This window comes from Sceloporus occidentalis, unplaced genomic scaffold (genome assembly GCF_023333645.1).
Source record: "Sceloporus occidentalis isolate IW3139 unplaced genomic scaffold, rSceOcc1.0.p SCAF_6, whole genome shotgun sequence".
Taxonomy (NCBI): domain Eukaryota; kingdom Metazoa; phylum Chordata; class Lepidosauria; order Squamata; family Phrynosomatidae; genus Sceloporus; species Sceloporus occidentalis.
The window spans coordinates 37,861,083-37,888,571 of record NW_028316986.1 but is presented as its reverse complement, the minus strand read 5'-3'; the positions used below and the strand labels follow the sequence as shown (position 1 = coordinate 37,888,571).

The following is a 27,489-nucleotide window of genomic DNA, read 5'->3' as shown; positions in this document are numbered from 1 at the left end:
TGATCATTATGTACAAGATCTCATTGAACCTCTATAAATAATGGACAGAAATGAGTGGGAAGTCATTCTGGAGGGATAGGTGGACTGGAGTAGATGGGAGGGAGGTACGTCTGTTGATATATGTTAATGTATTTTATGTTGTATTTTTTCCTGCATTTTTGTATATGTGTTTGTTGATCTTTGTTGCTGTTTTCTTTTTGCAAAGTGGATTTGTTAATAAAGTTAATAAAGTTATTTATTACCACTGCCAGTCACTTGCTCTAAGGTCAAAGCAAGCTGCCCAGCCATATGATTATCACTACGCACCTCGGCACAAGATTGTCATTCTGACTTCAGAGTGAAATGATTTGTGGTGCCATTGGACATGACAGATGGCAAAGTAGGATATGCAAGCTAATAACCACTTAGTGTCAGAACAGAGGGCCTTTGTAATAGGGAGAGTTGAGGCAGCTCTGGGGCCAGAATATTGAGGGCAACCCCCCACCCCGGAGTATCCTGGCCAGTGAAGACAGGACAATAGTGTCAAGTCCAACCCCAAATTTCAGATATTCATCAGCTCATTTGCACAGACCTTACCTTCCACTCTGTCTTGTCTTGCATCAGTGAAGTCAGAAAACTGTTCTTGTAAAATACTATACCTTTTTATAGAAGAAGTGCAATGCTTATCAGAGAACCAGCATGGTGTAGTGGTTTGAATGTTGGACTCTGGGAATAAAGATTTGATTCCTTCCTCAGCCATGGAAACTCATTGGATAATGTTGGGTGAGTCACACACTCTCAGACACCCAAAAACCCTATGACAGGTTTGCCTTAGGGTTACACACAACACACAACAACAACAAAACCCCAAAACAATACTTTTTATCAAGCCTATGGTGTTTTAAGCTTCTTTAACAGAGGCCTCAACTTATTAGCCTCTCTCTCTCTCTCTCTAATAAATGACTGGCTTGTATCTGTTAACATAGAGGGGCTTTGATCTAAACATATGCTTTGCTTGACTGTTATCTTGTGTCCAAACATGTAGGTTTATTCTGGGGTGGGTATGTTATTTATCAGAGAAGCATGGAAAACTTTGGTTTCCCCTGTTCCGTCAAGCTCACCACTTCACCCTGCCTTTTCGAAATCTCTGGGAGGAAATGTGCAATTGGGCATTCATGCATAACCATGACATCTGCTCAGATACATGCCTCATTCTTTTCTGTTATGGAGGCTGCTGGGCTTTCAGCTAGCCGATCTGTGCAAAGCTTAAGAAAAATACATTTTAAAAGTCATCTTTCTAAAATCAGGCCAAGTAAACAAAAGACTGTTTGGAGGCAAAATGCCATAGGTTAACTAAAACTCTTCTCTGACAGGTAACACATCTATTTCTGTCTGTACACATTTTTCTAACAGGTTAAGCTGAAATGGGGAGAAATTCTATATTTAAACTTGGATGAGTTTAAGTAATTATGTTGATTCTAAGATAGTACTTTACTTTGGGCAGATTGCACATCTTTCTCTCTGATGAAACTTGACTCTTATAGAATTATAGAAGAAGGTTGAGGATGCAGGTTGAAGGCTATCTTGTCCACTACCTTCTAAGTGGAAGGGATCAAGAACTGGATCATCTGCAGTGGATGGTAATGGAGAGCCTTCTGCGGACCTGCAGAGAAGGAACTTCGTGCCCCGCTAGGTCATTGGTTCCATTGTCAAATTGCTTTTTCATAACTTTTTCATAATGCTCTTAAGGGGAGGGTATTAAGTTCTAGTGTTTGCCCAGGTTTGGGAAAGGGCTTTCTCCTTGTGCTAGTAATAAAGCACTGTGCAATTAGTCCATCTTTTTCTCCTTAACAGTTTTCCAGTAAGAAAAACAATGAAACTAAGCATCTAAAAATGAATCCTACTCCCAATGAAAATTACCTTTAGTCCCCAAGTTTATAGTATTTCAGAGTAGGACATTGAGAATTGTTCACTCCTAAAACTCTTTAGAGAACTCTGCTGTGTTTGCATTCCCTTGATAACTTTGTCTGCCCCATTTCATTGTTTATCAAAGCTGTGGCTAAAATCCTATTGGGCAATTGGGTGACCTATAGTTATGCATTTGCATCTGCTACATATTCATGATCCCTAGTTTAGGGGCTAGATAGGGATTATGAAAGCCCCCTAAGCCCCACTTATCAGAGTCACTAGATTTGGTGTCACCTGGTATGGTAATTCATGGTGTCACCCCCATTGACCTCCTCCCATACTACAATGCAGAAGCCTTAGTAATTTTTTTGTACTGATGTTACTCATTAATTGTAATTCCTGTATATTACTGAATATAATAGTAATAGCTGTGACACAAAAAACTAGCAAAATTAAAATTATACCTTTAAATTATAATATCACACATACAGCCTTAATGCATTTACATATACATAGTTCCATGTGGTTGAAGTGAATATTTGGTAAAGTGTGATTTTTTTAAATTTAATTGAAAATTGAAAATCTGGGGCCTCTCCTTTCTTCTCCCACTAAGCCTCATCCTACTCACACCACCTCTTCAGCATTTTAATGGGACACAGGCAAATGCCACAGCCCATTTCTGCCCATAGGCAGATGTTTGAGAAGCAGGGATGTCACTCCACCTTAGGGTATCACCTGGTGCGCTCCGCACTCCTCACACCTGCTAGTGATGCCACGGCATACCAGTAAGCAGCTGTTGGGATCAACAAAGGTCTGTCTCCCTGTTGATCAGGAAGCAGCTCCCTGATGTTCCCACCCCCTTGCATGAGAAATTTCCAGCACAAGGGGGATTTACAACAGGGGTGCTTTTTCTACCTATTGCACTGGAGATCACTCACAGGAGAGAATGGAAATATCAGGCGGTTGCTTCTCATTCGACAGGGGAACAGACTTGTTAATCCCAGGAGCTGCTTTTCTTGTGAATGTGATGGGGGGGGGGGTGTCATGGCAGCATTAACTGTGTAACAACATCTTAACAGTGTTATATAGTATGCAATGGTTGTACAGGATTCCAGCCTGTATGTCTAAATGCTCACCTGAAATTTTAAGTTACTGTAATGCTAGAAATTTGTGGCAATTTGGAAAATTTCATTGTGGACATTCTTATTTGAGAGAGACTGTGCCCCCATCCTCCCACTTCTGTAGATACATCCCTGGAATGAAAAAGTGGTGGAAAAACAAAGGTGGGCTTTGGTAGAGGAGGACTTCATCTGAAGCACTCTTAAAGCTTAGCAAAAGAGGCAAGGTGATAAAACCTTGCATGGAATAACTCCTAGGCCTGCCTTCCAGAGAACACAGCAAAGTTCCCTATCCTTTCCTTTTGATAAGCCTTCAGGTAGATGAAAAAAAAATAGGATTTGTACTCCTGAGTATTGTATTCATTGCTTACTTTGAATCCAGTCAAATTTGATCATATTGGGATGGGCAACTACTCCAGGTCTGCAAGCACTACACAGCTTCCACTAGACCTGAAAAGACTGCACATACAATTTTTCAATGTTTGGGGTTCTTCCTGGCCTATCTCTTACTCAGGAGAACCTTCCCCCCTCCAACCACCAAGTGGCCAGGAGGAATTTCTGGTTTAGGATAAAAATCTCTCTCAGCTGGGGAGAGGAGCTATAAACCTGGTGAAAACAGCTCCTAAAGCACATAGGGGAGAGCTTTTTTTTTTTTTTTTTTGGTAAAATAATTATTTTGAGGTGGGGAGCAGGGAATGCATCGGGGGTTGCCTTTGCTGTACTTGCCCACCCTGGTATATGTCTTTTTTAAAGTACAGCTCAAACAAGGAAAATTACAGGCATACCTTGGTCTGTAAAGTTGAGGCACTCCTGGGCATTATTTTTTTAACCGAAAAATTGGGAATAGAGACAGAAAAAAATGTGCAAACATCTGCACCAGCACAAGAATAGGGATTGTTCCTGCACCAAGAAAGAAAGAAAGAAAGAAAGAAAGAAAGAAAGAAAGAAAGAAAGAAAGAGCAGTTGAACATTTGTGGGTAAATGTTTTATTCGAAACTACAATGTGCACATGTGAAATGAAACAACCAGGTCAGGTAAGCTTTGCATAAGTGACCAAAAACATTTTGAACCTTCTAAAGATATTTGAAAGGTTTCTTCTAAACTGGACCCAGGAATCAATGTTTCCCTCTCTAGCCTTTATTTTTCTTCTGATTTCCATTTTGGTGGCTAGACTTAGAGATCTATGCTTTTTTAACATGCTGGTGGGAACTGGTTAGGCAGGCTTAGTGTGCTTGACTCCTTTCTCTGTTTTGCAGAAGCAGCTGCTGTTTTCCTTGCCTGTTGTAGACAGGCGTACAGATTGTAGACAGGTAAGATTGGTTGTAATAGAATCCTGCTTTTTCTCAGCTCAAGCTTTATTAGACATGCTGCTACAAATGGGCACAAAAAGTGTTTGTCCAGCCTTCTTTCATTATCTCTGAATGTTGATGGTGCTAAAAAAAAAATACTTTCAGCTAGCCTGAGGACAGGGAAAGAAAAGAGGCTTGATGACTATAAAAAGATTTTGTAAAAAGAAGTGTCACTGTCTGAGGTTTCATTAACTGAGGTTTGTATAGAAATGTCTCTCTCTGCCTGCTTAATGAACAGTACAAATAGGACTAATGTTTTAGAGTCCATGTTTTTCCTACATCAGCTAAGAATTGTGTCAGAGTATATGATTATTATGCATGCTATGGCTGCATTCTGCACTATTTCCTCCTATAAACTTGCAATTGTCAATCTGGTACATAATTATGCAATTCCAATATGTGTATAACTATGGCTTGGGTTAGGGAAATAAACAATGAAGTGGCAAATCTCTCAGTAGACACTAGATAGGGATGGACAAATTTCTCACTTCTACTTTCTCCTATATTTGATAAAAATAAAAAAATCTCAGTTTTCCACAGTGTATTTATGAAGAAACTGATGAATTTTGGAAAGTTGTTAGCAAAAACAAATGGAATAAAATCCTCAAACATCTGCAGCAGCCCAAGTTGAGTATGTGCCTCTTTTCCCAGTATAGAAGGGGTTCAAATTGTACAGTTGTGTGTATGCCATATAGCTTTAAATATGGGGAGCCCTACAAGGGAAAAAATAGTGACAACGTTTAATTCAACATCAATAACATGGCTATATACACAGTTATTGGGGGAAGACAGACAAACACCTTGTTCTAGCATAAGAGGCCACACCTTTATTGGTCATGGCTGCAGAGGTTTTGCCTAGTAAGCCAAAACATCATTCCCTTGTGGCGCAGTGGTTAAATGCCAGAATTGCAGCCACTCACTCACTGCCACAAGGCTTAGAATTTGATTCCAGCCAGGGGCTCCAGGGTTGACTCAGCCTGGCATCTTTCTGCAATTGATAAATGAATACCCAGCTTGTTGGAGGCAATTATCTTACATGTTTTAAACTGCTTAGAAATTGCTTAGTTCAGTATGAAGAGGTATAGAAATGTAGCTGCTATTGCTATTGCTATGCTGTGCAGTGCCGTTTTATGATTTGTCTTTTAACCAATGTTAGTGTTTTAATGCTTAATGTTTTAACTTTATTGTTTAATCTATTTTAAAAAATATTTATATTTAAATTTATTTTGAAGCTTTTTGTAGTTTTAATCTGTAGTTTTAAAAATATGTTGTTAGCTGCTGTGAGTCTCATTATTTGGCGGTGGTGGAGGCAGGCTATAAATCAATAAAACTACAATTACTACACATAAAAAAGTCTCCCCAGAATGAAAAGTGGATACCAAAAATCACTGGCAATTCACATCCATTTTTGCAAAAACTATGACACAGAAGAGTGGATGTGGCCCAGAGAGCCTTTGAAGCTTCCCATCCTTGATTAAGTGAGTCTGCACCCTTTAAAATATAAAAGTAACTTTAACCTTTTTACACTTGAAAAAGAGTAATGTTCCCTTGTGGTATATATCTTCATTATTGCAAAAATAATTAATTACAAGTAACACATTGTTTGTAAGTAATTACTTCCAAGTTGTTCTTTAAAGAGAGAAGCACTCACAGCTGGGTGAATCTGTCAGTTCCACTTTTTCTGCACTACTTTTTTTTTTTTTAAATCAGGTTCTTTCTATTAATAATAATAATAAAATAATACAAATTTTGTTTATATTTTCCCACCTCTCCCTGTGGATCAATTGGAGCGCAATGCCACTGATACCTAACTCTCTCAGGCGATCCAGAAGGATACTGTGGTCAATGGTATCGAATGCTGTTGAGATGTCCAAGAGCACCAACAGGGTCACACTTCCCCTGTTGATGCCCAGATGGAGATCATCAACCAAGGCGACCATGGCAGACTTGACTCCATATCCCGTCCTAAAGCCAGTTTGAAATGGGTCCAGATAATCGGTTTCATCCAAGATAGCTTGGAGCTGGAGAGCAACTGGCCTCTCGATCACCTTGCCCAAGAATGGTAGTAAAGAGACCGGACTGTAGTTGTTTCTTATCAGGGGATCTAGGAAGGGTTTCTTCAGGAGTGGTTTAACCGCCACTTGTTTCAGCTTGGATGGAAATTTCCCCTCCCTGAGGGATGCATTGATTATGGACTGAAGTAATGTTGTTACTGCATCCCCTCCCTGCACGGTCAGCCAAGATGGGCAAGGATCAAGAGGGCACATTGTTCTCCTAACACTTCCAAAAAGCTTGTCCACTTCATCGAAATTTACAAACTTGAAGTGATCCAGTCTAACATAGACCACAGAGTCACTGGACATCTCTCTTATAGTCTCTGTTTTAATGCTGGTGTCAAGATAGGCCCTTATCTGAAAGATTTTATTGGAAAAAGTCATTAACAGCATCACAGCAGGCTTTAGTTGGTTCTAATAAGGGGTTCAGGGTGGAAGGCCATTGGGTTAGCTCTTTGACCACCCTGAACAGCTCTGCTGGACAGGACACTGCAGATGCAATTCGTGCAGCACAGAATGAGTTCTTTGTTGCATTGATTGCCACTCCATAGGAATCAAGAAGAGTCCTATGGCGTGTCTTGTCAGATAAGCAACAGTGTTTCCACCACTAGCGCTCTAGTCATTGTGCAGCCTGCTTCATTATGCGAAGATCTTGAGTGTACCATGGTTTTCTGTTTGAAAGGGGCCGGTAAGGACGCTCGGGAGCGATATTGTCTGTGGCCCTGGTAAGATTGTTATTCCAGGTATCAACCAGGGCTTTGACAGACTCGCCGTCATTCCCAACCATAAAACCTTCTAAGGCTTCCTGGAACCTTTTGGGTTCCATCAGCCTTCGAGGGCTGACCATTCTAATAGGTCCTCCACCCCCAAGGGGGGTATGAGGCACACTCTTTAGTCTCGTCTTGACCAGGAAGTGCTCTGTCCATGACAGGGCAGTAGTGCCAATCACTTCTGCCCACGGGCTTTCCTGTTCTGTACTGAAGATCACATCGAGTGTATTGCCTGCACAATGTGTTGGACCTAAGACTAGTTGGGATGGGCCCATGGTGGTCATGGTATCCATGAACTCCCAAACTGCACTGGATAGATCTGATCAGCCAGCTTTGAAGGAGATGTTGAGGTCCCCCAGGACAAGAAGCCTGGGAGACTCCAACACCAGCTCCAAGACAAGCTGTGTCAGCTCAGCCAGGGAGTCTGTTAGGCTACGGGGTGGACGGTAGACCAACAGAATCCCCAGACTGTCCCTAGCTTTCAAGGTCAAGTAAACACACTCTGTGTGATCTGTTTTCCGGGCAGGTCTCCTGGTCAGAATGATAAAATTTTTATGGACTAAGGCAACTCCTCCCCCTCACCCACTTTCCCTGACCTGCTCCTGAATGGTATACCCAGCTGGGAGGGCCTTGGCCCAGGTCACGCTACTATCTTCACCCAGCCAGGTTTCTGTAAGACAGGCCAGGTCAGCATTTTGTTCTTCCAGAAAATCATAGATGATGTGAGATTTGTTCCTTACTGACCTGGTATTACAGAGGAGCATGGTGAGGGTCTGTGGTGTAGTTGGGACGACCCTCGGTTCTTTGGGGTTAACAGGGTGTGTGGAAGACGAGATAGATTTTAAGAATTTATGAAGAGATTTGCAAATTATGGAAAATTCCTATTAAAAAATATACCTAACAATATTCTCACCCACTCCAATACTGGGTTTGGGTTTCGTTTGGGACAGCCGATACTGGTTGCCTGAGGTGTGACAACACCAATGTCAATTATTCGCCACGATGTATAAAACAGCAGTGTGCTAACATGATTTACAGAAATTACTGATGTAGTAACTTATAAAGTGCTTCCCATTTTTGTAGGTATGCTTTTGCATTCTGAAATGACATACATTAGTCCATCAATGTGCTTAGGTTTCTACTGGTGACTTTACAGGACCCACTCCTGGTATCCAGTGCCTGCTGCGCTGTGACTTTTCTCACAATACAGCTGCCTGGCTTAAGCAAGAACTGAGAAAGTGCTCTGTGCCAAACAGTGCTCTGTTTCTTCCACTCTGTTACATTTAATTAGGGTTTGTAATTAATCTTCCTTGTGTATTATGCTATGTCCAACCATCAATATTAATAAAATCTTTACTTACTTTAAAGACTCTGAAAGATTTTATTTGGAAAGCTGGGCCATCTGGCCTTCTCTACCACACTAAGATAAGTTCCTCGGTAAAACAGCTTCCATCTGTTTCTGAGATTCTTGTGTGGTATTACATGGGGAGGAGGGGGAGTAAGCCTGAAGAGAGATATCCCTGATAGAGGAGAGGAAGTAAAATTGCATCTCTCTAGCATTCTTCCTTTATTATATTGATAAAATCCAGCATCCTTGAAAAAAAGTGATGGTGCCCTCCCCGAAAAACATTTCTTTATCTGAAGAAATTTTGCTTTCCCTAGTATAGTGGGGCTTTGGTATCCACTGGGTTTGGCTTCAGGACCTCCCATGGATACCAAAATCTGTGGATGCTCCCGTCGCATTAAATACAGTGGCATAGTAAAATGGCATCCTGTACATAAAATGGCGAAATCAAGGTTTGATTTTTTGAATATTTTCAATCCATGAATGCTTCAATCTGTGGATAACAACATCTGTGGATAGGGAGGGCTGATTATATTTGAAAAGGCAAAAATTACATTCAGCTTTGCTTCATTCTGAACACAGAGATAGAATCATATAATCGTAGAGTTGGAAGAGACTGCAAGGGCCATCCAGTCCAACCCCTGCCATGCAGGAAATCACAATCAAAGCATCCCTGACAGATAGCCATCCAGCCTCTGTTTGAAGACCTCTAAGGAAGGAGACTCCACTACACTCCGAGGGAGTTTGTTCCACTGTTGAACAGCTCTTACTCTCAGGAAGTTCCTCCTAATGTTGAGGTGGAATCTCTTTTCCTGTAGTTTGCATCAACTGTTCCGCGTTCTAGTCTCTGGAGCAGCAGAAAACAAGCTTGCTCCCTCCTCAACATGACATCCCTTCAAAAATTTAAACAGGGCTATCTTATCACCTCTTAACCTTCTCTTCTCCAGGCTAAACATCCCCAGCTCCCTAAGTCGTTCCTCATAGGACATGGTTTCCAGACCCTTCACCATATTCTGAAACAGTAGATATTTGAATACTAACAACTAAAGTGTGTTACCATTCAGACCAATTATGGCAAAGCTAACTCTATCACTAAGGAGAGAATTGGCTCAGATGACAGATGCCGCAGGGCTCTTCAGAGTCCCAAGTTGTTCTTCTCTGTTGGAGTATGGTATGGAGTGTGATATACCACATATTTGGTTTTGGGCCCTTTAAATTACAGTCAGCCCATCATATCCATGGATTTGGCATCAATAGATTCAATGATCCACGGCTTGAAAATATTTGTTTTTTAAATTCAAAAAGCAGAGTTTGATTTTGTCATTTTATATAAGGAACACCCTTTTACTACCCCATTGTATATAATGACCCTTGAGCATCCATGGATATTGGTAACCATAGATGGCCCTAGAACCAAATCCCAGCAGATACCAAGGGCCCACTGCCTCAGATACAGTGGAGAATCCAGTCCTGTCACCTGCATCAAAGTATGAATTCAACTTCTAACCCAACTGGCATCTGTACATGGAATGGGGAGTGGGCCATCTCCTTGTCAGGAACCACAGTCCATGATATTTTATTACCAGAGGCTAAGGAAACAATGGCACCTCCTGCCCCCATTCTACAAGCAGAAACAGACTGAACCAGCAGTGGACTCTTACTCCACTATTGGTAACAGCACACCAGGGAGCCCTGGTGGTAAAGTGGTTAAATGCCAGTACTGCAGCCACTCATTCACAAGCCACAAGTTTGTGAGTTCCATTCTAGCCCGAGGCTCTAGGGTTGACCCAGCCTGCCATCCTTCTGAGGCCGCTGAAATGAGTTCCCAGCTTGTTGGGGGTAGTTAGCTTACACGTTATCAACAGCTTCTAGACTGCTTAGTTCAGAGGCAGTTTAGAAATGTAGCTGCTATTGCTATTGTGTCTTTCACGGCACCTAAGGACACAAAACTAGCTTATGAGACAGAAGGAGGAGCCTTGTCCTCCAGGACTTTGCCACTGCTATATCAACATCTCTTCTGAGGTGGATGTTGCTCTCTGCCTTATAGCATAGCTAACCTTGACAATGATTTCTTAGGGGCATGGGATTTCTTTTGGACTTCCATCATTAACAGGGGACTTTTGCAGGCATCCATTATGCTAAATATTTTACTTGTCAGCTTCTGGTTGAAGACTGGAATAGTAATGAACTACTATACTTTTGCAACATCCCAATTGCGTTCAGGGTCATTGGGCAAAATGCAAGCACAAAATATAACTCAGAAATGCACATGAGCCCCCACAAATACCTTCATGAAGTCTGGGTACTTGTCATAATGGTTTCCTCAGAATAAAAGAAAGGTGTTCTGCAACAGACGGGGAGTTGATGTGAAATATGTTACTTCATCAGGATCTTGACTTCGTCACATTTTTTGATTTTAAAAATATTTAGATAAACCCTCATTTACTAATTTACTAAGAATATCAGATGAGTTTTATATAGTTATCCCTCAAGAACGCTTTGGCAGATTTAAAAAAGGTAGCAAAGACCTTGTTCCTCTAAAACCACCAATCAGATGTAAGTTCTCACATGTTTTTCCCCCCAAGATGACTATTGGAATTACTGATGAATGAGCCTTCTTTGACTTGAGTAACAGTAGAATAGGCTACCCTAGAGGTTTTTTTTTTGTTATCCCAATCTAGTTCAGTTTATTCACAGAAGGAAGCGGACTCTCCTTCCCTGGAAGTTTCCAAACAGAAGATGGATAGCCATCTGTCAAGGGTGCTTTAACTGTGAATTTTTGCACAACTGAAACCAATGTGGCACGCCTACTAGTGTCATTTCTTGGTGGTTCTTCCTTACCATTTTCAAGGTTCCTTTCTGAAGAGCTCAGAAAGGCATGTCACAAGCTGGGCCCAAAGTTTGCCAGCTCTGGCCTTATTACAGAACTACATCTCCAACTGTCTACTGTTCTGAATTATTTTCCATCATTAATTTTAAACCAATAAAAAATTTCAGTTCTGCTTTGAATCCCAATATTCTGAGAAAAGTGAGATATCAAACAAACAAATAAATTTGTCCCAATTTAAATGCATCCCATCCCTTCAATTCATTTCCCTGCTTGTTTAGAAAGTGTCTTCTGATCTTCAGCTAAGACTAGAACCCCATGCAAACTCCCTCATGAACAGCAAGCAACATGAAACATAGCAATAAGCTCTGTAAATAAACTGAACTAGATTGGGATAACAAAGAAAAACTTCCCTATAGCTCACTTTAATACTGAAAATTTCTTTTGTTGCCACTAACAGTAACCTGTTATACCATGTTGGAGGCAGGAAATTTTCTTACCAATTATAATTTAGTGTATCTGTGTGATTATTGTTGGTCACCTCAATCACTATTTGGTGGAAAGATGGGATATGAGTTTAGTAAACATATAAAGCCTAGAAATATCAAATATGTTTGTAGGTTATTGTGTTATGGGTGCTCCATGTCCTAACAAACAGGTTTAAGATCTAAACATACCACATACACAAATCCCTGAAGACAGAAAGCTGATGTAGTAGTAACCTGTCTCACATATATCAGGTAATGTAACAGCTACTTTATCTTTGCAGATACTTTTGCTCTCCACATAGCCTACTCAAAAGTGCAAACAATTTGGTGTTTGAAACGTATTTCCATAGGGGATGGAAACTGTCTCCAGTAAGACCCAAAAAGGCATAAAAAAGCACTGTGGTAATAAGGAGGAGATGTTTTATGGAAGAGGTATTATGGGAAAAGGCACAAAGTTAGAAATTAAAGATGGACACTAATATGGGTGGACATGGGGAGAAGCAAAAGCCAAAGATTTGAAAGAAATGAAAAAGCCCAAAATGACAGAATTACCAAGTACGAGCATTACTCTCTAATCAAAGGAAGTAGAAGTGACACAGAGCATCTTCCTCAGTGATTATCCTTCCTAGCCACTTAATTGCCTTGGCTGAGATTTAAGTCCTCTTGAGAGGGGGAATCCCAGCCTTTAACTTGTATGAATGTAGTAACTGGAAATAAATGCCTAATAGTAGACATGAGTATGCGTTTCTGAAATAAGTAATGCTAATATCCATTGCTTTTAAGTACAAAATTTCTTTCCTACAAAATGACATTAGTGCAAAATCTACACAAAGTAAACATGTGGTCACCCCATAAGCATCTCTCATAAAAATACACAGGCATATTATTTTTGCCAATGGAAAGGATTATTTAAATTGACCTGTTTGGGAAGAAGTAAAGAGATTGAATGAAGGCTACACAATAGATGAGCGAGTGGATTAGAGTGAATTGGAAGTACTCTTTTTAACCTTAATATATGCAGAGTACCATCAGCAACCGAAAGCTCCGGCAGCTTTTGCGAAGGCCTGCTTGGCATAGGTTATGTTTATCCTGGGGTCAGAGATATTTAAAAGAAACCAAGAAAAGAAGATTAATCTGATAAAGGCACTGCCAGTTCTAATCGGACTGATGGGAAAATGTGGTAGAAAGGTAAGTAACAACACAGGGTGAATTATCATGAAGAGATGAGCTACCTTGAAGCTAGTGCAATCAAAGAGATAGCCCTCACATCTAAAAATTACTATGGAACCCCTTATTCATCAACACCTTTTGTGTGAGTGTCTTCTGTTCAGCCCCTGAACAAAAGCACTTTGATTTATTTGGTGAAATTAAATTGTAAGAGGAGGGACTTGCTGCAGGTTGCCATTCCTCACTTACTAGAATTAAAGGACATTCATTTCCTCTCGCAGGACATAAATACAAAACTTCCCAAAGTTTAAATTTGATCAGCCACTCCACTCAGAAGTACATAGAGACATCCAAACATGCTTTTTAAAAATCTGACATTTTTCATTTCTATTGCTGTCATTTAGAAAATGATGTATGTGTTGTGCATGCCCCTGAGGGCTTGATTTTTCTTTCTTCATGTGTCACAACATCAGAAGTTAGGAAACTGTATGTAAAATAATACAGCTGAGTCTTCTGTAGCATTTTGGCATTGTACAGACAACTTCAGTGAGAGTTCATTGACCAATTTCTATGAACTAAGAATACTTAAGAGGCAGACCAGTAGAGCAGAAAAAAAATCTTCAATTACACAAAAATGGGTGACATAATCCCTGAGTGTCCTCTGCATCCATAATAAAAAGGGCAAAGATCAACAGGAGCAGAGCTTGAGGACATTAGTTTGAATACATCTCCCCAAATCTCCATGCTAACCATGCTAGTTGATTGATGGGAGGGGGGAGTGATAGTCCCCAAAGTTTCCAAGGTGTAGACAGGAAAGAGACAAAAGTGACTCCTTCAGGAGCTGGGGACCACATGACTTGGAGGAGTAACATTATTTCATCCTATGACAAGGCTAGCATACTGAATGAAATCAAACTCCTATGCAAGTTACAGTATATTGAGCACTGAGCTGTAATATATGTTTATTTCAGAGATGTCTTGCTGTTGACAGAACATAGAGGTCTTCCAGAATGGAGTAAAGAAGGATGAACCCCCATAGAATAGCTCCTTTGTTTTCACTATATATTGCCAGTTGCTCTCACGTCTGTATCCACTTATTCCTTGTCAATGTGTTTTCTAAAATTATTATTATGGAGAGGACACTGTTTCTAGATATAGTGATATTTCGAACCCTTACTACAAGGTTTCCTAAACTATGGTGCGTTACAGACCGCCCAAAAGCGGGCAGTCTGCTGCCGCCATCATTAGCTGTGGCAAGAAGCCCCAGCGGCCAGACCGCGAGGCTTCCCAGCGCAGCTAAAAAGAAGCGCCAAAATGGCGTGTCTTCTTGCCACCCAGAAGTGGCACCGTGAGGCGCTAGTCACATACTCGCGACGTCACTTCTGCCGCACGATGTCTGGACGCTGTGTGTCCGAGACATTAAGATGGCGGCCCCTGTGTGGACGGGCGCCGCCATTTAGTATGCGCTCCGTGCGTGCTAGGCTCAGGAGCCGTTAGGAAGGTAAGACCTTTCCTAACCCTAGTACGTGCAGAGCGCGTACTTTTTGGCGGTCTGTAACGCGCCTATGGGTGTAATTTGCTGAGGTTGAGTGCATTTCTATGTTTTTGAAAAAAAAATCATTATTTTTCTTAACATCATAAGGCATTGGTGAAATAGTGAAACAACATTTCAGAGCAAAAGTACTATTTCACTACTTCACTGATAAAGTGATGTACTCTGGCCCGAAAAGGACGCCCTCGCACGTGACAAGGGCGTCTAAATGGCAGTGTCCTGTACAGATGGGCACTGCCATTATGACGTGCTGGACGCATAGCATCCACACATCACAGTGCCATTACATTGCGAGTGCGCCACTGGCGCACTGTGACATCGTAATGGCATCTCAAGAAGAACCTACTTTTCACAGGTTCTTTTTGGTCCACGGGGAAGCCCCACGGTCTGGAAGCTGTGGCTTCCCCGCGGACCAAAACTAGGCGCTGGGAGGCCGTCCTTTTTGGGCGGTCTGTACCCCGCCTATGGTGCTATAACTCTAACCCTCCCCCAAAAAAACCCCCCACATTAAAACAGAAAAAGAGGGAGAAGAGGATGAATGGTCTTTGCCTTTACCTTTCCCACCATCCATCTTGGCACCATCTTGCATGCAACCCTGCAGCCTACCTCATGATACACATTACTGGAGGAATAGCCACAAACCTGGCACGAACCACAACCAGAGATACAAATGTGCCCCTCAGGGCTGTTTGGATCCAGTAAGTTTTTCGATTTAAACACACACACATAAAACCACAATGAGGATGGGAATGGGAATAAACATTTTCAACTGTTGCTGGGAATTCTCATCAAATAGTCAGGGATTATAAAAAACATAATTTTATTTTATTTATTTTTTAAAAAAGTCAGGAACTAAAGCTACAAATACTGGACACTCCAGCAATGTTTACCCCATCTGTTTTCTGGTCTCCTGTCTTACCTGGAAGAGGCTTCCTTTGATGAGGAAAGGGGAGGGGAGAACTGAAATAAAGGGCTGCAGTCAGAGCCAGAGTTGGTAGGTGGTCCTGCTTCAGAGCCAGAGGAGGCTCACAGCCCTACACTTCATCATCTGATGAAGATCTGAAGAACACAATTCAGAGATGCCCTTCTGAATGCCAGAGATTAAAGGGGCAGGAACAAAAGAACAGGATCTGATTTGGTGCACTTGAAGCAAGCTAAACATTTGTACAGCCAAGGTCATCTCTTTGCTGCAAGGCAAAAGATCTTCTATCTGCTTGGCACTGTGCGACATTCCCATCTCCTTCATTTCCTGATCTTCAGCTTAGACCTTTCACTCTTGCCTTCAGTGACTCCCTGCTTGCTTTAGACCCTTCTTGGACTACTTGACTAAAGATCTGCTCTGATGCATTTTCTGTATTTGCCTTGGTTTCTCCAGTTCCTGCTCTCTTAAAGCATCAGTGCACCCTCTAACCCACTTGCAACCCTGAAATAGGACATGAGATGACACCATGACAAGACATGACATCATGACAACAAGCAGAAATGACACCATAAAATTAACAGAGTAAGCATTTTTCATTTATTTTATATTTTATAAAGAAAAAGGCTACACTTCAGACAACTGTAAAAACAATTACAATTATTATCTGAATTTACCAAATTCTTCCTGTTGACCTTATTCCACAAATAATTTCTTTTCCAGACTTGTCAAATGGAGAAAACTGACTAGCAATACTTCTCACTTAGGAACTTCTGATGATTGAAAGAAAGGACTGAAATCTGTGTCTTAAAGGATGTTTTCAGACTTCGTTCACAAAAACAGTTCATGTTACAGTCTAATTGATGATTCCTTCAGAGCCCCTGCTTTAATATTCCAAAATTAGGTTTATACTGAGTTGGTCATAAGTAGAACACAGAGATCTTATCTTTGAAGTAGAGCATGATGATCATAAGCTACACTTTTGCTTTAAAATATTGTTTAAAACTCACATATCTTGATTACTATCATGTAAGATTTCATACATTGAATTGGTAGAGAAATGTTTACACTATTTGCCCAGCTCTGGAGTAGGTTTGGCCAAGCTTGCCAAACAGAGGAATTGATGGAACCACAGTTAAGAAGTCCTAGAAAAAACAAAGAGGGGAAAAATGGGAGAGAATTAGAAATGATTGATTACTGCCTGGACTAAATAACACTTTCTACTAACATTTTTACCTGTGTCTGGTGGGACAACAATATTGCACCTTCTCATTCTGCTCACTCAGTGCAGCTGAATATCCATGCTGAAATGGGGGGAATGTATATAGATTCCAATCCAGAAAAGGTATAATTTTGTCCTTGTAACAACCAGGAAGACAGTGTGATTAGATAGACTGACTTTTTCCACATGTTCATCCTATTCAAACAGTGGGTTCACCTTGTTGACAAAGAGGCTAGATAAGCTTGTGACCACTGAAGAGCACAGTCTAAAAATACTCCAAGAAGGACATTGAAAATCCATAGCCAGAGCCTGCAGTCAATAATATATTCTACATGTCAAACTATTGTTTGACATGTAGAATGTATGCATTATATAGATTTTAAATATACCTAAATAGCATGTGGTTCTTCATTATAACAATTTGAAAAGTGTGTATTGTCTATTGAGGGAAAAAATGTAAAATCAGTTGAAATAATGTTTAAAGTCCAGTGTGACAATAAAAAGCCAGAGCGTGGCTTCCAATATGTAGCTGAGTTATCTTTTATTCTTATCATCCATTGATTCATTTGTTCAATTGAATTATTGTTACCAAATAGGTTCTTATATACCAATTTCACTGTTTCACTGGAACAAGAATGGCAGATTTATTTGGAAGGTCACAACTTCTCCAGCCCTGGCACAACTTGCCCAGTCAAATTAGGAATCACACACCACTGCTCTAAGGTAGAGAAAAAAGACTAGGGAATATGTAATGGCAGATCATTTGTTATTTAAATAAAAGTTTAAGCTACATTCCTTATGATTTTTTACAAGAAGGTAAAAACCTTTTTACTTTTTACAGGCCTGTTACAAACAGGCCGTTTTGTGCGCGCAGAGCGTGCACTAGGGTTAGGAAGGGGCGGTGCTTCCGCACCCCCTAACCCTAGTGCGCGCTCCGCACGCACAAAATGGCGGCGGCCGTTCCACACGGCCGCTGCCATGAGGACATCACAGCTGTGCCACCTCTATACGGGGTGGCGTGGACATGACGTCCTCACTCCGCGCCAGGGCGCATAGTGCGGAGCAGGAAGGAGCTCCGTTTCGGAGCTCCTTCCTGGTTTAGTCCGCTGGGCGCAGCCTTCAGACGGCTGCGCCCAGCGGACCAAAGGAGAAAGGGGCCAAGCGGTTGTATACAAAATATACAACCAGACACCCCTTTCCAGGCTGCGGGGAAGTGGCCTTTTTCCGCTTCCCCGCAGCTCTGAAAGTGGCGGATCGGGGCCTCAGCGGCTGCCGTTCTGGCAACCGAGGCCCCGATACACCGGGGAAAGGGACGGGTACAGCCCGCCCCAAATGGGCGGTCTGTAACCCGCCACAGTCCTCAGACCTGTGACAATTGATTTTTCAGGGGAAACAGACCTTTATTTGTTGTTGTTACTTTTATTTGTTTTAACCAGTTTCAGTTTTATGATGGTTTAATTGATCTTTAACTTTTGTATGCTGTGAATTTTTAACAATTTTAGTTTTAATTGTTGTTAGGAGCCTTGAGTTCTCAACTGAGAAAAAAGGCAAGATAACAACAACAACAGTGCTGAAGTCAGTAACAACAAATCTCAGCAAGACAAAACTAATCAGAGAGAGCTATTTTGTATACAACCAGATATCTTGCTTGCTGTTTTGTGTTAAATTATTATTTTAAAAACAAAATAGTTTAAATTATGTGGAGAATGGCAGTAAAGGAAGAAGTATGTGATATCAGTTGATGTTATGTATAGAAGGGTATGGAAGCCTTAACCAAAGCCATTTTTGCTTCTAATTCTTCAGAACATACTGATAATGAATTCAGAATTTTTTTGTTTGTGTTGGAAAGAAACTTTCTCTTAAAAGAAATAGAGAGGTTCCCAGGAAAAGGATTCCACTTTGGATTCCAATAGTACAAGTGATCCAGAAACACACTCAACTCTCTATAGCTTACATATCATAAATAAAAAGAATGATGCAAAAGTAAAGTTGCTTTTATTTGGTTTTGCACCATTATTTTTATTTTTTTACTATTTTTACTATTTTTTAATTAAAAAATAAAAATTATTAACATTATCAAAATTAAATCCAGCATATATAACAACACCAATATTCCAAAGGGAAAAAAGAAGAAAAAGACATATCTGATTATCTCGAAATTCATCTTCTTCTTGCCCTCCCCCTGTCTAGCCCCTACATATACTTTCATGTTATGAGCGAGTATTAATAGAGATTGTATTTTTGTACTGTTTTATATTTTATAATAATTTTGTAATGGTTTTTTAGTCTGTAACCCTGCTTCGATCCAATGGGAGAGGTGGGGAAACATAAATAAAATTTATTATTTATTATTATTATTATCGTAATATTCATAACAGATTAAACATTCTTCTTGATTTTTCCTCCTCTTTGTTTCCTACCCTTATCTTCCTTTCAAAGAATGTGTTATCATCTCATAAGCATTCTTAAATTAACTCTTACTTATTAATCAGTTTTTTAACAAGCTTAATACCCGTACTTATATATTTCCCCTAATTTAGTAACATTTCCATATTATTCATTACTCCTCCAACATTTGTTACAATATTCTACAAGTAAGTAATAGTAAGTAAGTAATAAAATTTATTCGCTCTTTGACCAGTATATTCTACAAATGATTCCCATCTTTTTTCTTCTCCCTTGTTTTCTTCTTCTTTCAATACGTTTGTCAAAGTATCCATTTCTATCACCTCCAGAGATGTGATTAGCGTATTCATCAATTTCTGGAGCTCTATTTTCTTTCCACCTTTTTGCACCATTCTTTTTAAAATCATTTGGTACTATAACCATGAGCTGCTCTGTATTATGGCTAGCGTAATAAAAATTGAGATTTCTATCTGGGGTAAGAAAGGAGGAGACACTAGATCATAATAAATATCTTAGTAAGTCAAAAGCAGATTATGAACAGAAAAACAGCTGTCAGTTTTTCTTTCCTAGTGTACGTCTGTTCCTGTCTCTTATCAGGATAAAGCAAGAGCTGGTCATTGGTGATCCCCGAAATACAGTAAGCACTGATTTGAGAGAGCAGACGGCTTTTGCTATTAGGATGACTTGCCAGACAATAACAACTGACTGCCAGAATTAGCTCCTTGGGACAATTTAGGTGCCTTTGAAGTGAATGGCTGTTTGAGCTGGAACTAAGCCCACGTCCAGCTTCAAATCCAAGTCAAAATGACAAAGAGGGAATCTACTGTGCCATTCAGTCCCTCAGCGTAAGATTACTTTATGTTGGCAGCTGTACTGTTTATCTTGTTGTTTAAAAGCTATTTCATGACATGCTCACAGCTGAGTATTTAAACTACTGCATCTCATCAGGTGGTGGACAGTAGTTGCATCTGACTAACACAAGACAAGCCTACACTATTTCATAAGGCAAATGAACATGCAGGTTGAGTCTCCCTTATCCAAAACACTTGGAACGAGAAGTGTTTTGGATTTCAGAGTTTTTTTGGAGTTTGGAATGTTTGCACTTAGGTAATGAAATATCTTGGAGATGGGACACAAGTCTAAACATGAAAGTCATTTATGTTTCACATATGCCTTATACACATAGCCTGAAGGTAATTTTATACACCATATTTTTAAAATAATTTTGTGCATGAAACAAAGTTTGTGTGCACTGAACCATCAGAAAGCAAAGGTGCCACTATCTCAGCCACCTATATGGATAATTTTGGATTTTGGAGTATTTTGGACTTGGAAATTCTGGATAAGGGAGACTCAATCTGTACTACAATTTACAGTTTGATGTTATGCAAGTGTAAAACTTCAACATGAAACAGAAAGAATGGGGAGGGGAAATGGCCACTCCTTATGAAACAAGTGACCTCTAAAGATCTTTAACTAAAGCCACAAGCCAATGGGAGAGGTCAGAAATGCCGGAGTCAGAAGGCAGTCCCCCTATTAGGTAAAAAAGGCTGCATGCAGAATCGTAGGGCTTTGGTAACTTAAAGTTTACTTAGAAGAAGCAAAACAACATAATATTAGAACAATCTAACATAATGGTTGGATAAATAGATACAGATATAGAGAGCCATGGAAGGCAAAAGAAAACCCCAGTATGGAAGGCAAAAGAACCTGCAAATCACATACTACCTGTTGCAGTTGAACTGCCTACACTGCAGCCACCTGGCCTAATTGGGTAATTACCATACAAGCTCACATACACAGCATCACTTGCCATTTACACCTTTATTCAGTCATAACAGTATAATGCAATCTTGCATGCCCTGACACCCCCGGCTGTCTGAGTCTGATGCCAGAGTTGGAAGGCAGCCACCCCCTGGCCTTCTGAGTCCACCATGAGAGTCAGGAGCCAGATTCGTCCCCCCCCCCCCCCCCCAGTCTTCTGAATCCGATGCCATGGTTGGAAGGCAGCTGCCCCTATGGCTTTCTGAGTCTGATCCAAGAGTCAGAAGACAATCACACACACACACACACACATGGCCTTCTGGGTCTGACACAAGAGTTGGAAGGAAGCTGCTCCCCTCAAGGCTTCCTGAGTCCAGCATGACGGTAACCGCCACACACCAAAATTAGAAGGCAGCCCTCTCCCTTGGTGTACTCCCTCACTGTGTGACACCCCCAAGGATGTCACCCAGTGTGGATCATACTCCCTGCATGGCACTATTGAATGTGATGTAGGATCTTAGTTGCTACTGTTTGTACTACAAATCCTAGAATCCCCCAACCATCATGGCTCCTGAAGTCTATAAAAGTAATATTTCCTAGTGTTGTGCTAAGGTCCCTAGAACACTGTGCAAGGGGTTGTAGAATAGGTGGGAAATGCCCCATGGACATTGGAGACAGAATTCTGACAGGGGAGATCTGAACTCTCTCCATATACTTTGGGCCTATAGATTTTTCTGTGTATCTTTCTGCTCTGGTGTTGGAGATCTGACACTAGAGAGGAGACGGCAGTGGGGTATGGGAGTGTTTTTGAAATGGAGTATTCAAAAACTTCCCAGGCCTCTTAAATTTCCACAATACAGATTTAGGCCACCCCTGCTTGAAATGGAAGGTAAAATAAAATAAATAGTAAACATAGTAATAGTAAATGGTGCACAGGGGAGGAATTGGAAAGTCTTCCATCCCTTCTACTTTGGACATGTTAGACAATTAGGATTGTCCTTTAAAAGAGCTTTAAGGAAGAAAGGAAAAAGAAGTAGAAGTGAAGCAGGAAAGGGAAGGATTTTAAGAGCATCGCCCCGGGAGTGCCGCCCACGGACTGCAAAAGGGGACCGCTGCGGGACTCTTTTCTCCTTTTGGCTTGCCTTGGCGTTTTGCGGCAGCCGGGGAGGGGCCCTTTAAGGAACATCTGGGGGGAAGGCAAGGAGGAGAGGCTCACCAGGTGAGAGTGGTGAGCATAAAGCCGGGCGTCCGAACCTTCCTGCCACGCCCCCTCCGCCTCCTCGCCGGACACCGCGCCCAGAGCCGCGCTTCTGCCGGGCGGCCTCCTCCCGGTGGTGTCGGAGGTGCGCAGCTGCGAAGCTGCGCATCGCCCCGGGAGTGCTGCCCACGGACTGCAAAAGGGGACCGCTGCGGGACTCTTTTCTCCTTTTGGCTTGCCTTGGCGTTTTGCGGCAGCCGGGGAGGGGCCCTTTAAGGAACATCTGGGGGGAAGGCAAGGAGGAGAGGCTCACCAGGTGAGAGCGGTGAGCATAAAGCTGGGCGTCCAGACCTTCCTGCCACGCCCCCTCCGCCTCCTCGCCGGACACCGCCGCCAGAGCCGCGCTTCTGCCGGGCGGCCTCCTCCCGGTGGTGTCGGAGGTGCGCAGCTGCGAAGCTGCGCATCGCCCCGGGAGTGCCGTCCACGGACTGCAAAAGGGGACCGCTGCGGGACTCCGCAGCGCTACCACCGCGCAGCTGCGCAACTGTGCAGCTCTATTGGGCTAGGGAGGGTGTGGGTTAGCCTTAGAGCAGAGAATGCCTGAGGTGGCTAACCTCTGCTCTCTGAGTTGCTGGAGGAGGGTGGGGGGAGGTCATGGATGCGGGGGATGCATGGGCTGGGGAGGAAGGGGATAACATCGCCTTGAGCGGAGCTCCCATTGAGGTTGTGTGGGGCAGGGGGAAGTATGGCGGTGGGAAAAGGGACTTGCGTTCCAGGGGAAGGCGAGATCGATGCATCATATCTATCTCCCCTTCCGGTCCCCTTCCCAACCTAAGGGACCTGAGGGTCGCTCCAACCGTGCCACAAACCCTGTCGCTGCTCCTGTGCAACGCCAGATCGATTAACAACAAGTCCCACATCCTCCACGATCTGTTGGAGGACCAAGGTTGCGATCTGGCTTGCATTACCGAGACCTGGCTTGGGCCTGAAGGGGATGTTGTGTGGGCTCAGGCCCTGCCTGCCGGGTTCTCGGTGAAGGACCAGCCCAGGTTAGGTGGGCGGGTGTGTGTGTGTGTGTGGCCTTGATACATAGGAACACCGTGTCCCTCACCAGGAACCACATTCGTCAGACGTCCTACATCGAGTGTATTTACCTGACCCTAAAAGCGAAGGACAGTCTAGGGATTCTGTTGGTGTATCGGCCACCCCGTGCGCTAACGGACTCCCTTAACGAGCTGACACAGCTGGTCACTGAACTGATGCTGGAGACACCCAGGCTACTTGTCCTGGGTGACTTCAACATCTCCCTCACGGCCAGCTATGTTCCACCCGGTGCAGCTCGCGAATTCATGGATACCATGGCGGCCATGGGCCTGTCCCAGCTGATTCTGGGTCCCACGCATTGTGCAGGTAATACTCTTGATCTGGTCTTCTGTTCGGATGTGGAAAATCTGTGGGCGGAAATAATTAATATTTCCCCCCTGCCATGGACGGATCATTTCCTGGTTGAGGCAAAAATCAAGGTCTCTACCCAGATCCCTCCCGGGGGTGGTGGACCTATTAGGATGGTCCACCCTCAAAGGCTGATGGAACCCAAAAGGTTCCAAGAAGCCCTAGAGGGATACATGGTTGGAAGCGACGGCGACTCTGTTGATGCCCTGACTGGTATCTGGAATACCGGTCTCTCGAGGGCTATACACAGTATCGCTCCCAAGCGCCCTCTCAGACCCGCTTCCAAACGTAAGCCCTGGTATACGGAAGATCTCCGGGCGAGGAAGCGGGAACTGCAACGGCTAGAGTACCGTTGGCGGAAACACCTTCGCTTAGACGACAAGACTCTCCTAGACCAACTGTTAGTAGACTACGGAGAGGCGATACGAGCAGCTAAGAATTCGTTCTATGGTGCTCGTGTCGCGTCCGCGGAGTCGCGTCCAGCAGAGTTGTTCAGGGTAGTCAGGGAGCTAACTCAGCTCCCTCCTGCCCCGAACCAGATCCTTGAACCTTCTAAGGCCTGCTGTGACTAATTTAACAACTTCTTCGTGGATAAAACTTCTCGGATAAGCGAAGGTCTTGACGCCGACATTCAAGCAGAACCTAGGGTAGAGGCTTCCAGAGCCTCCGTGGACTTCGTTAAACTGGATCAGTTTGAGTTGGTAAGTACCGATGATGTGGACAAGATCCTCGGAAGTGTTCGGAGAACGACCTGCTCTCTCGATCCCTGTCCCTCATGGCTAGCAGCCCGGGGGGACCGGCAGTGACTTCACTGTTACGCCGGATCATTAATACATCTTTGAGGGAAGGGCAATTTCCATCTGATCTCAAATTGGCCACTGTAAAACCTTTATTGAAAAAGCCCTCCCTCGACCCCCTGGTACATAATAATTATCGGCCAGTCTCGCTGCTGCCATTTCTGGGGAAGGTGATCGAGAGGGCGGTTGCAATCCAGCTTCAGGCGGTCTTGGATGAAACGGATTATCTGGACCCATTTCAAACTGGCTTTCGGGCGGGTTACGGGGTTGAGACGGCCATGGTCGCCTTGGTCGATGACCTCCGTCTGGGCATCGACAGGGGAAGCGTGTCCCTGTTGGTGCTCTTGGACATCTCAGCGGCTTTCGATACCATAGACCATGGTATCCTTCTGGGGCACCTGGCAGAGGTGGGAATCGAGGGCACTGCGCTCCAGTGGTTCCGGTCCTACCTCTCCGGGAGGTCCCAGATGGTGCAGCTGGGAGACGTGTGCTCCGACGAGAGGGCCCTTAAAACTGGGGTCCCTCAAGGAGCCATTTTGTCTCCCATGCTATTTAACATTTACATGAAACCGCTGGGAGAGATCATCCGGAGACATGGGGCGTGGGGTTATCAGTACGCTGATGACACCCAAATAATTTTCTCTATGTCTCCGACTGATGCAGTGACCGAGGATGGCGTCTCTCCTCTCGTGGCCTGTCTGGAGTCAGTAATGGGCTGGATGAGGGAAAACCGACTCAAGCTGAATCCAGAGAAAACGGAGGTACTTGTGATAGGTTCCCCTGGTCCAGGAATGGCGGTGGTTCCACCTGTCCTGAACGGGGTCACGCTCCCTGTGAAGGACTCCGTGCGCAGTCTGGGGGTGCTTCTCGACTCGTCCCTTCACCTGACTGCTCAGGTGAATGCGACGGTCAAGAGCACCTGTCATCAGCTTCGGCTTATTCGCCAGCTGCGCCCATACCTGGCCCAGAGGGACCTTGAAACTGTGGTACACGCTCTGGTAACCTCGAGACTGGATTTCTGCAATGCACTCTACATGGGGCAACCCTTATACCAAACCCGGAAGCTACAAATGGTACAAAACATGGCAGCCAGGCTGGTCACTGGTACTTCCAGGGCCAGCCACATTACACCGGTGTTAAAAGATCTGCATTGGCTGCCGATTCGCTTCCGGGCGCAATATAAGGTGTTGGTGATGACCTATAAAGCCCTAAATGGCTTGGGCCCAGGATACCTGAAGGACCGCCTCTCCCCATACATTCCGTCCCGCACCCTCAGAACATCTGGGCAGCAACTACTTAGGGTTCCCGGGGCTAGGCTTGTCTCCACTACCAGGAAGACATTTTCCATCGCCGCCCCGGCCCTTTGGAACACGCTGCCCATAGAGCTCCGCTCGGCCACCTCCCTGGCCCAATTTAAAAGGGATTTGAAGACCTTCCTTTTTGGTAATGCATTCCCCAATTAAGATGTCCTATGGACCTCCTTCCTCTTCACTGGCAAGGGGACTGGCTAACTCGGGGCTTTTCTGTTTTTATTGTAATGGCATTGATGTTTTAATGTATTGTTTTTAAATTGCTGTAAACCGCCCTGATCTGTGGAAGGGCGGTATATAAATAAAAATTTTATTTATTATTTATTTACTAATTAAGCAATTTATAAAGGAATACTCTTCTTTATGTCTACACTACCTGGGAGTTGTAATATGATGTTAAAGTTATAGTAATGGAATGATTGATGTATGAGATGAATGTGCAATGGATGGATGTTTTTAACTCAAATTGTTTAATAAAAATAAAAAATAAAAAGGGATTGTCCTTTAATATATGTGTGTGTGTATTCAAAAACCTTAAATAGTAGGAAGTTCAGAGTCAAATGGAGAGCTTCCGTAATCATCTTTTAAAGATTCAGTTTACAATGAGTAGGAAAGTGGAGATTTTCTGAGCAGAAATGGCTCCTATTGGGAGCTACTGCAGGGGGAAAAAAAGCTTTGTTCTATTTAAGCCCAACCTTTTACCTGTTCATTTCTTACCGAAAGCTGCAATTATTTACTTAATCTATAATCACAAGTCCATCACTTTTAACCCTTGATAGGTTCACCTTGGGGTCACCATAAATTGGAAATGACTTGAAGGCACACAACAACAGCAACAATGTTCCAGTCAGCAGTCTTGATGTTGAACTGTGGACTAATGAAATTTCTGTGTCATCTTCAAAGGCAGCCCCATATGAAGTGCAGTAGTCTAATTGGGAGGTGACAGCACATTGATTATTGTAGCTAAGTCATCCTTGTCCAGGAAAGATCATAGCTGGTGGGCCAGTTGAAGCTGCCTCCAAGCACTCCAAACCACAGAATTCACCTGGGGCTCCAATGACAGAGATAGGTCCAGGAATACTCCCAAGCTATGCACTTGCTCCTTCACCTGACATTAATTAATATTTGTTAGATTACTTTAACTTGTGTGACATTTACTCACTGTACTCTCCATCACTAGTAAATATCTGCAAGGGTTATTGGACCAAAATATGAAACACTTCTGCAGTGTGCAATTTAGACAATAGAATTAGTGTGTGTCATTTTTAAAATTTGTCCCAGAAAAAAAAATGCAGCCTATCAGCCTAATATTCTTATGTTCTGTAGATGTAAGCCTTAAAACAGAAGGAAGTAGCAGGAAGCATTTTATAGAATCATACAATCATAGAGTTGGAAGAGACCACAAGGGCCATTCAGTCCAACCCTGTGCCATGCAGGAAATCTCAATCAAAGCATCCCCGACAGATGGCCATCCAGCCTCTGTTTGAAGACTTCCAAGGAAGGAGACTCCACCACACTCCGAGGGAGTGTGTTCCACTGTCGAACAGCCCTTACTGGCAGGAAATTCTTCCTAATGTTGAGGTGGGATCTCTTTTCCTGCAGTTTGCATCCATTGTGCTGCGTTCTAGTCTCTGGAGCAGCAGAAAACAAACTTGCTCTCTCCTCAATATGACATCCCCTCAAATACTTAAACAGGGCTATCATATCACCTCTTCTCTTCACTAGGCTAAACATTCCCAGCTCCCTAAGTCGTTCCTCATAGGGCATGGTTTCCAGACCCTTCACCATTTTAGTTGCCCTCCTTTGGACACACTCCAGTTTCTCCACATCCTTTTTGAATTGTGGTGCCCAGAACTGGACACAA

At 43.0% G+C, this 27,489-nt stretch overlaps 1 protein-coding gene across 4 annotated transcripts in view; it reads right to left on the bottom strand.

The window, feature by feature from the left end:
• LOC149310622 (spermatogenesis-associated protein 17-like) overlaps nucleotides 1-27,489 on the bottom strand; it is a 230,652-nt gene that overhangs the window by 56,846 nt on the left and 146,317 nt on the right. For 3 of the 4 annotated variants that reach the window (XM_089529323.1, XM_089529326.1, XM_089529325.1), the window contains one exon: nucleotides 16,098-16,621. The exons of the other annotated variant lie outside the window; for it this stretch is intronic. In XM_089529323.1, the coding sequence (XP_089385449.1) occupies nucleotides 16,541-16,621 (81 nt within the window). In that variant the 3' untranslated portion in view covers nucleotides 16,098-16,540. Of the gene's footprint in view, nucleotides 1-16,097; nucleotides 16,622-27,489 lie in introns of those variants that run through there. 4 annotated transcript variants of the gene reach the window in all.